The sequence below is a fragment of the Chelonia mydas genome, chromosome 14, assembly GCF_015237465.2.
Source record: "Chelonia mydas isolate rCheMyd1 chromosome 14, rCheMyd1.pri.v2, whole genome shotgun sequence".
NCBI classification, from domain to species: Eukaryota; Metazoa; Chordata; order Testudines; family Cheloniidae; genus Chelonia; species Chelonia mydas.
The window spans coordinates 758,809-768,854 of record NC_051254.2 but is presented as its reverse complement, the minus strand read 5'-3'; the positions used below and the strand labels follow the sequence as shown (position 1 = coordinate 768,854).

The window sequence follows — 10,046 nt, the reverse complement described above, 5'->3', positions numbered from 1 at the left end:
AATGGATTTACCCTCATTTGGTGAGATTTAATGTTCAGTGAATTTATGTTTCCAGTTCATATGGTCCAATGGAAAAAGTCTCAGTCCCTTTCTCATAGTTGATGCACGATGTCATACCGGCTCTCACCTGGTAGTGTCAGTGGCCGGTGACATGTTCGATGTAAATGTCCCTGGACCATCATTGGGGGTAGGGAATCTTGATCTCATGCCTAGGGCACACACTCAACTTTTCCATGCTGAAAACTGTCTACTTAACTCTCATTGCTTATTTTAGCTGTGGAGTACATGAACAATAGTGATACCACTTCCCATACCTGACTTCCCCCACCAATGATGCAGAAGTTCTCATCTCTAGCCTCACCAGTCTAGAAAAGTCCTCGTATTTTGTCACTTAATAATCATATGTTGGGCCTAGGGGCATGAACACTTAAGTCCAAATGAAGTGCTCGTGGTTTCATTGGCACAAGGGCCATGTGTATGATTTGCTTTCTCCTGATTTCTAGGTTTAGCATTCTTCTCCAGTGCGAACACTACTGGGAAGGTAGAAGAGGTGTCCTGTACCTTATCAGCCACATTTGCTTTTAGAGCCATACAAGCTGAGGTTTCCCTTGCTGCATCTCCCCAAAGAGCTGGAAGATAGCTCTTTCCCAGGCCCAACTGCCAGTAGATTAGTAATGAGTACAAATTGAAGATTATGACCTCTAGATTCTTTTTGCTGTAAGTTTTTTAATCAAACACCAAAGCCATTTATAGAAATAATTCAATAGGGAATTGATAGTTGAAAGACTAAATCTTTACTTGGCATTTTGGAGTCACTGAATTTGCAACTGTTTACAGTAAAAATACTGAAGAGGTGGGACCAGCACTGAACTTTGGAACCAAGTGTTAAATACAAAACAACTTCAACAAGAATTTCACCTCCTCCCAGAGACCAGCAAGGAGGTTTGTGCACCCTTTATTAACTCGTTACACTGGAGTGAGTCTTCATTTCATTTCAGGCAGATGTGTAAATAGAGCAGTATTGGATTGTACAGCTACCCACAGGATCTACTCAGCACAGGGAAATTGGTGCACGCAGTTTACAGGCCACCACTGACATTGTGGGGGCAGGGAAGATCTGAGGCAGAACAGCAACCCCTCTTCCTCAGATGAGAGTGACTTGACACCAACATTTAGAAGTGGGCCTGCATACCAATTCCTCTGATCCCTACCTATCATATTCATATTCCTGCAGCCCCAGGCCAGGCTCCATCCCCAGACTCCAGCTGCAACACGAAGCAGACGTTTACAGCTCTAGACACATTTCTATTTTATTACGGCAAAGGTGAAAAAACCACCTCAGCCCAACAGGCAACCAGTAAAATTTATCCCAAAAATAACTCAGTACAAAACAGATCTGTTTCAGAATTAAAAAAAACCTTTACATGAGTTTAAAACCTATTCCAAAACATAAAAGTAAAACAAATTCCATCCTTGATATTAGTGGCCACAGTCATACACCCCTCCCTCCGGAGAGCATGGAATGAGATGTCTGGAGTCCTTTCCATGCAGGGGATGTGCTCACTGCTTTAACTGGTGTCCATCTAGAAGAAGAGAGAAGCTCCGTTATTCACAGTGCTGCAAGACAGAACACGAAGAAAAAGCTTTCCATGTGTCTCACGGAAACTTCTGTTAAAATATAGGTCTGTCAGATGGAGTTAAGCCTTTCTACACTAGAAAAGTGCACCATTTTAACTAGATTGATTCAATACTCTCTTGTTAAGCCAGTGGAACATGGCAAGATACTAGATAAGAAAAGGTGAAACTGGTTTAATGCTTCAGAGATTTGTACCAGTTTAACTTGGTACATTTTAAAATTAAATTATATTAAATCAGCGTCCATTTCTAATTACAGTATTCAGTGTTGCTATACAGTTTTCTAACTTAACAGCCTATAATAACTGGCAGCAAAGAAAACCCTTGCAATAGACTGCTTCTGCTTGATGTAATTATTGCATGCTGCTGATACTGTTATGTAAACATTAAAGATAGTCATACTCTAAAATATTTTATGGTAGACTAAGACATACTACAAAAACCTTATGCAGAAGAATATCCTATTGACATGCTTCTGCTTTATATATTGTGAAACGTTACAGTGGAATGAATTTTTGCAGTGGTTAGGTCAAATGCAGTTACATCATAGCAACAGTGTTTGCACAAATTTAAGGCTTTGGCTAGTTCTTTAGTCAGCTGCTTCTTCAGATTCTTCAGTTTTTCCACTGAATGCATCCGATGAAGTGAGCTGTAGCTCACGAAAGCTTATGCTCAAATAAATTTGTTAGTCTCTAAGGTGCCACAAGTCCTCCTTTTCTTTAGACAAGACCTTTGTTTCCCTGCACATACATAGTTGCTCTCTACTGTATATTTTTTAGTGCTGTGTCCAGTCTAATTCTAAAAGACCCCATTTAAATGCCACCACTTCACCCAGGGAGCGGATTCTACAGCTTAACAGAAAAAAACATTGACAGCGAGACGTATTATTCTGTCTAAGGCTCTCCTTTCTCCCCAATCACCTCTAATTTCATCCTATTCCTTCTAGTTTAATTGGTGAGCTGTGGGGTATACTCTCAAATGTAGGATCTTCCTAAATTATGAAAAATGAATAGTCAATATGGTAGGTCCTGTGCTGTATGTTGATATTAAATTCAAGTTAATGTTACCAGTTTTCAATGTGCTGCAGATTTTTGTAGTGATCTCACATAACAGCCTACAGAAATTGCCAAGGAGAATCTTGTTTTGGCAGCTGGGTAAGGTGCAGGTGGAACTCAACACCCCAAGGATGTCTGGGAGGAACTGTGAGATCAGCATATGATAGGCACATGTTTTTGCTGCAGTGATCAACAGTACAAAGTTGACATTTAAACAGCAGTTAGGACTCATTGATAGTTTGATGAGATGACTAGGACAGCTCATGCCTCTCAATGTTATTTCTTCAGCCCACCTGCAGACTCAAGCAGACGTCACTGCATCAATGAGCATTCAGTTCACAATTTAGTATTTTCTTTGCAACCAAGACAAGAAATAATTATTTCTGTAAAATAACTCAGATTCTAAAGCACAATGGTGAAACAAATTCATTCCATTCAGGATATTCTATGGGACACACTGGATCCCACCTATCACCTCCCCACTTTGGCAGGTCAGTTCTGGCAAAACGCTCCTACTGGTTTGCGGCTTATATTGGCAAAATGGCACTTTTGACAATTTAGCTGATTCCTGCCCCTGAGCAAAATAAGCTATGTTGGCAAAAGTACTGCTGGTATAACTCTATCAGGGATCACACATCACACCTGACTGACAACTTTGGAACAGTGGTTCTCAACATGTGGGCTGCTTGTGGCCCAATCAGTACATAGTTGTGGCCCATGTGACATCCTCAGGGCCCTACCGGTAGTATATATATTTTGTGGATGTGGCCTACATAACACAGAGATGCATATGCGGCCCACAATGGTAGGTTGAGAACTACTATTTTGGAGCATAAACCTGGCCTTTAACCTGACAGTTTTGCATAGGCAAGCCCAAAATGGTATTGGTCATGTTGCAGATTCCTGCCCATCCATCCTTCAGTCTCCTTCAGCCATGGCTCTAATCACTAGGTCCCTTTGTATCATTTTCCCTCATTGTCGTCTTATTTCAGTATCACGGGAGAGTTTCAGAAACACTGGTCCCAACCTGGATCAATCACCAGAAATGCCCTCTCATAACTACCTACTCTGTTGTTTGTGATCCTGTTTATAGTTGAGCCAGTTTCCAAGCCCAGTTTTCCAGCTGAGATTTATGAGGCTTTTCAATTCTTTATTAAAATCCCATGAGACCATGCCTACTGCATTTCCCCCAATGCTATTTTTGTAGTTCTATCAGAGAAAGCAATCAGGTTTGCCTATCAAGATTTGCCCTTTATAAGCCCACAACACTGCTTATTGCTGCTTCATCTTCTAGATATAGAGTGATTTTTTAAATCACATTTCTTCCATTATTTTACCAGTGGTGAGTGAGTCTTACTGGACAGTAGCTGACAGGAACACTTTCTGATTCCGCTAAACTGCCAAATCTACTCACTTCAATCTTCAGGCACACACCCCCCCCAGTTATCTATGACTGGATTTTTAAATGGTCAATGGTACAGTAAGTTTGTCACCCAACTGCCTTAGGCCAGGAGGTATTTCATATGGTTCAGCCAGCGGGTATTTTTCTCCCCCCAGCACACTTCATCACCTACTCTTTAGCAAATTTAAGCTATGCAGCCTTTGGATTTATTAATTACATCAGCTGGTTTATACATGGGACCTGCTTCCTCCCTTGATAACAGCCCCATCCTGCTCCAACTTTCCCTAGCAGCCTCAACAGACTACTCTGGTTTGCCTCTCTGTTTCTATTACTTTATTCTTTATTACTGGTGTACAGAGCAATAGGCCTATAAATACAACCACTCCCCATCACCCCTCATCACAAGAGTAACACCACCTCAGGCTTGTTAGTTTCCCCAGCCCTTCATTTACCCGTAAGATGTTGAATACATATTTTCAAATAAGTTTGATGTGCAGTTTTGTGTTCATTCATGTGTTCCCAGGATGTGCAACATGCAGTGTGCAATTACATGTGAGAGTCTGGCCCAAGTGAACACGTAGCCTGTTTGAAAAACTGGTCCTGGATGTTGCAGAATGTCCCCACCCCAGAGATGGCTGTTTCTCAATCATGAATAAGAGCAGTTGGAGCATTTGTGGGAATGAAATTAACTACAGGAACCAGGTACTGCTTAGCCCCAAGGAGGCTTTTTTGGTTCCATGTTATGATAAATACTCCACCCTCTTCTGTGCAGCCATTGAGCGCTAACCCTTCCATTTCCAGATAAGGACTGATTGAGCATCCACACTTACCCTGGCATTATAAGCATCCAACTGTGCATCTAGTTCTTCTGCAGAGAGCTGCTGTTTGGAACTTCTTCCAGCCCCTCTGCCTCTCCCTCGGTTCCCACCACGGTTACCTCGCCTGTTGCCACCTCCACCACCAAATCCTCCTGAACCACCACGGTTTCTGGTCATGCCTCCTCTGTTTACACTGTGAAGCAGAGAAAGAGCTGTATTACAGGCACAGTATAGTCTAGTCAACCCCAACAGCCACAAAGAAATGCAAATTCAGTGCCCATGCTAATCAGGGGCAACAGGCCAATTGCACAGGTCCATATCAAACAAAAGCTTCTCACCTCTGTGCTGGTCTCCGCTGTGTGTCTATCTGTGATGTAACCAGCTGAATGTTCATAGGGCGCCCTAAAAGAGAGAAAGCAATAATTAATCTTTATACACATGCCACTGGTATCTAGAGTCCTCCACCCAGCAAGTGCAATGTCCTGTGAAAACAGCCAAACAGACTCACCATCCAGGGGGACTCCATTGTACTGCTTCATAGCTTTCAGAGCATCTGCCTTTCTTTCAAAATGCACATCTGCTGTCCCTAAACTGCGTCCAGACCGATCATAATGCACCGCTGCTTTCTTCAAGGTCCCAAACTCTGCAAAGAGCTCCTGTGCAACAGAGACAGGGGAGCTGTTATCGCTAACCGAACTGCTGCTAGAACATCTATCTTACACCAGCACCAGACAGGAAAGGACAAGCGTTGGCAGCTTCTCTAATACAAGTACCATCTCTCAGAGGTTTACAGCTGTCAAAACTGTAAACATTAGCAGTCCAGGAAAAACCACCTATGAAAGAAGGGAACTCAAAGTCACACAAGAAGTTGCTCTAGAAGAAAACTTAATGGCCCTGGCTAAAGGTAAATTCTTTAAGGGGGTCAACATACATGTGGACACGGGTGATCCAGTGTACTTAGACTTTCAGAAAGTCTTTGACAAGGTCCTTCAGCAAAGGCTCTTAAGCAAAGTAAGCAGTCATGGGATAAGAGGGAAAGTCCTCTCATGGATCAGTAACTGGTTAAAAGACAGAAAACAAAGGGTAGAAATAAATGGTCAGTTTTTAGAATGGAGAGAGAGAGAAATAGCAGCATCACCCAGGGGTCTGTACTGGGACTAGTGCTGTTCAACATATTCAGAAATTATCTGGAGAAAGGGGTAAACAGTGAGTTGGCAAAATTTGAAGACAATACAAAGTTACTCAAGACAGTTAAGTCCAAAGCTGACTGCGAAGAGTTACCAAGGAATCTCACAAAACTGGGTGACTGGCCAACAAAATGGCAGATGAAATTCAAGGTTGATAAATGCAAAGTAATGCACATTGCAAAACATAATCCCCACTATACATACAAAATGATGGGGTCTAAATTAGCTGTTACCACTCAAGAAAGATCTTGGAGTCACTGTGGATAATTCTCTGAAAACATCCACTCAGTGTGCAGTGGCAGTCAAAAAAGCTAGGAGAATGTTAGGAACCTTTAGGAAAGGGATAGATAATAAGACAGAAAATATACTGCTCTGTATAAATGCATGGTACATCCACTCCTTGAATACTGCAAGCAGATCTGGTCACCCCATCTCAAAATAGATATATTGGAATTTGAAAAGGTATAGAGAAGGGCAACAAACGATCAGGGGTGTGGAACAGCTTCCACATGAGGAGAGATTAAAAAGACTGGGACTTTTCAGCTTGGAAAAGAGAAGACTGAGGAGGGATACGATTGAGGTCTATAAAATCATGACTGGAGTGGAGAAAGTAAATAAGGAAGTGTTATTTACTCCTTCACATAAGGAGGAGAGGTCACTCACTGAAATTGACAACAGGTTTAAAATAAAAAAAAAACAAAGTTCTTATTCACGCAAAGCGCAGTCAACCTGTGGAACTCATTGTTGGGGATGCTGTGAAGGCCAAAACTATAACAGGCTTCAAAAAAAGAACTGGTAAGTTCATGGAGCAGAGGTCCATCAATGGCTATTAGCCAAGATGCTCAGGGATGCAAGCCCATACTCTGGGTGTCCCTAGCCTCTGACTGCCAGAAGCTGGGAGCAAATGACAAGGGTTGGATCACTTGAAAATTGCTTGTTCCAGTGCTTAACTTCCCTTACAGTTATGAAATTTTTCCCCAATGTCTAACCTAAATCTCCTTTGCTGCAATTTAAGCCCATTATTTGTTGTCCTGTCCTTTGAGGACAAGCAGAACAATTCATCACCCTCCTCTTTATAACAACCTTTTTACATACTTGAACACTGTTATCATGCCCTACTACCGTGTCTTCTCTTATCCAAATTAAATAAATCCAGTTTTTTCAATCTTTCCTCCTAGATCATGTTTTCTAGACCTTTAATCATTTTTGTTGCTCTTCTCTGGACTTTCTCCAATCTGTTCACATCTTTCCCAAAGCGTGGTGCCCAGAAGTGGACACAGTACTCCAGCTGAGGCCTTATCAGTGCTGATTGGAAGAACTGGCTCATGTCTTGCTTACAACACTCCTACTACATCCTCAAATGATGTTTGCTTTTTTGGCCACTGTATTACACTGTTGACTCATATTTAGTTTGTGATCCATTATAACCCCCAGATCTTTTTCTGCAGTACTCCTTCCTAGGCAGTCATTTCCCATTTTGTATGTGTGCAACTGATTATTCATTCCTAAGTGTAGTACTTTGCATTTGTCCTTGTTGAATTTCATCCTATTTATTTCAGAGCATTTCCCCAGTTTGTCAAGATCATTTGTATTCGAATCCTGTCCTCCAAAGCACTTGCAACCCAGCCTGGTATCATCCGCAAACTTTGTAAGAGTACTCTCTATGCCATTATCCAATTCGTTTATGAAGATATTGTATAGAACCAGACCCAGGACAGATCCCTGCAGGACTCCACTCAGTGCTCTTCCAGCTTGACTGTGAACCATTGCTAACTCCTCTCTGAGTATGCTTTTCCAACCAGTTGTGCACCCACCTTAGAGTAGAGTCATCTAGGCTATATTTCCCTCGTTTGCTTACGACAAGGTCAAGTGAGACAGTATCAAAAGTCTTACTAAAATTGAGATATATCACAGCTACTGCTTCAGCCCTATCCACAAGGCTTGTTACTCTGTCAAAGGAAATTAAGTTGGTTTGACATGATTTGACGACAAACCCATGTTGCCTGTTACTCCATTATCTTTCCAGTTCCCAAATTAAGCTAACTGGTCTATAATTCCCTGGATTATCCTTATGCCCCTTTTTATAACTAAGTACTATATTTGCCTTTTTCCAGTCTTTAGGGATGTCTCCCATCCTCCCTGAGTGCTCATAGATAATTGCTAATGGCTCAGAGATCTCTTCAGCCAGTTTCTCAAGTATTCAAGGATATATTTCATCACGGCCTACCAACCTGAAGGCATCTAACTTGTTTATCATGTTTGAAAAAACCTCTTAATGCTCCTAAGCTGTGGGTTAGTATATCTGAGGTCACTTTAATTAACCACTAGGGCCCAGATCCTCAAAAGTATTTCTGCTCCTAATTTCCACTGAAGTCAATGAAATTTAGTGGCCTAACTATGTTCAAGAATCTGGGCCTAGGTAACTAGGGGGAAGCTAGCCTTCAAACCTGTGAGCCTGCATTTTAGTTGTATTAGGCTAACTCAAAATACTTAGGATGTATTTTTCAATTGTCAATGAAGACTAGCCGTTAGAGTCTTTCCATATGCCTCGATGAAGATGGGTACAGCAAATGACAAACACAAGGGCTGCCACATTTCAGCTGTGAGATCTTGGCTCCTTTACAGTATCATGAGAGTTACAGATGCTATTGAGGAACAGTACATAATTCATATGCTTTTTGTTATATCCCTTCTCTACAAAAGCATGTCCCCACCTCAGTTGATTAGAAACCCCCCACAAGTCAGTACATGTTTTGTCGAGCAGCATATGAGTTCAGAACTGGGAGAAATGCATTTACTGGTATCTGCAAGTCTCAGATTTTGGGCAAGTTACATTAAATTTTCAGACCAAACATCATAGCCTTCCCGCACAGGCACCTTTGCTCAGTCATTTATTACACATTAAATGAACTAGAGAGGAACAAAATACAATTTTTTTTGCACTCCACTCACATCAGACAGTACTAAAACAGTCAATCAACAATAGAGTCCAGAATTAACTGCCGTAGAGATCACTGTATCATTCCATGAGGAAGGGTCCACAGACCTCAGAAAATGCAACATTACCCCAAAATGCCCAAGCCAACTACCCTAAAGTGTCTCCCTTGTGGCTTTTCCAACACTTGGAAGGGGGTGGGGAGGGCTTTCTTACCTGGATATCTGCATCCGACACACCAAAGTCCAGATTAGAAACCAGGAGCTTCCCCCCGGTTTCCACGCCAGCCCCAGCCCCAAAGCCGCTGTCGAACAGGTCATGCTGCCACTTTTCGGGGAGTTGCTTTGGCTGAAACAGAACAAATATTCTCACTGACTATCCCGGACCAAGCCCCCCGCCCGGGATCCCGCCACCCCCCAGGGCCTCGGCTCTCCTTCCTCCTCGCTCCCCTCTAGATCCGCTGCGGGGAGGACTCGTTCTTCCCGAGCCCCTGAGCCCGCTCGCCCCGGCTCGGCCACGAGACGACTGCCGGCTGCTGGGAGAGAACAAAGCGCCTCCCGCCGGGCCCGCCTGCCCCCCAGGACCGAGCCCCAGCCCCTCGCGCCTGCGGCTCCCACAATCCAGTCTGCGGCTCCGGGGGCCCGGCCCCTGGGTCCACGCGCGGCGCCCCGCCCCTGGCTACGGGGCCTCGGCCGGCGCCCGCCCCCGGCTCGCTCCGTACCCGGCTGTAGGGCGCGGGCCGGTTCCTGCCGCCGCCTCGGGCCATGACCGGCCTGTTCCGCAGGGGGCCGCCGCCTCCCGCTCGCCCCGCTCCGACGCTGCCCCGGCCGGGCCCCCCTCCGCGGGCGGCGCCTCCGCGGCCCCGGCCTCCGCGGCCGCCGCCGGCGCGACCGGCCCCCCGCTGGCTGCGGTTCAGCTTGATGATATCGTCCAGGGACATGTCCATCTTGTCGGCCATGATGGCGGCTCCGCTCCGGGGCCTGCACTTCCGGCCGCGCTGCGCCGGCGCCGGAA

The 10,046-nt window shown here is 44.2% G+C and overlaps 1 protein-coding gene across 1 annotated transcript; it reads right to left on the bottom strand.

The window, feature by feature from the left end:
- Positions 1-1,292: 1,292 nt before the first annotated feature.
- ALYREF (Aly/REF export factor) lies at positions 1,293-10,045 on the bottom strand. Its single transcript, XM_037914308.2, has 6 exons — positions 9,754-10,045; positions 9,249-9,380; positions 5,419-5,566; positions 5,249-5,312; positions 4,923-5,103; positions 1,293-1,583 (listed from the first exon to the last, which is right to left on the bottom strand). The coding sequence occupies exons 1-6, from the start codon at positions 9,988-9,990 to the stop codon at positions 1,569-1,571; spliced, it is 777 nt and encodes a 258-aa protein (XP_037770236.1). The 5' UTR covers positions 9,991-10,045; the 3' UTR covers positions 1,293-1,568.
- Position 10,046: the final 1 nt, after the last annotated feature.

Excerpts from the sequence above, each read along its gene's own strand:
- ALYREF (XM_037914308.2), bottom strand. The coding sequence starts at position 9,990 with ATGGCCGACAAGATGGACATGTCCCTGGACGATATCATCAAGCTGAAC. Across the intron at positions 5,567-9,248 it reads TGTCGGATGCAGATATCCAG|GAGCTCTTTGCAGAGTTTGG; the intron begins GTAAGAAAGCCC and ends TCTGTTGCACAG. Across the intron at positions 5,104-5,248 it reads CAGCGGAGACCAGCACAGAG|TGTAAACAGAGGAGGCATGA; the intron begins GTGAGAAGCTTT and ends TCTGCTTCACAG.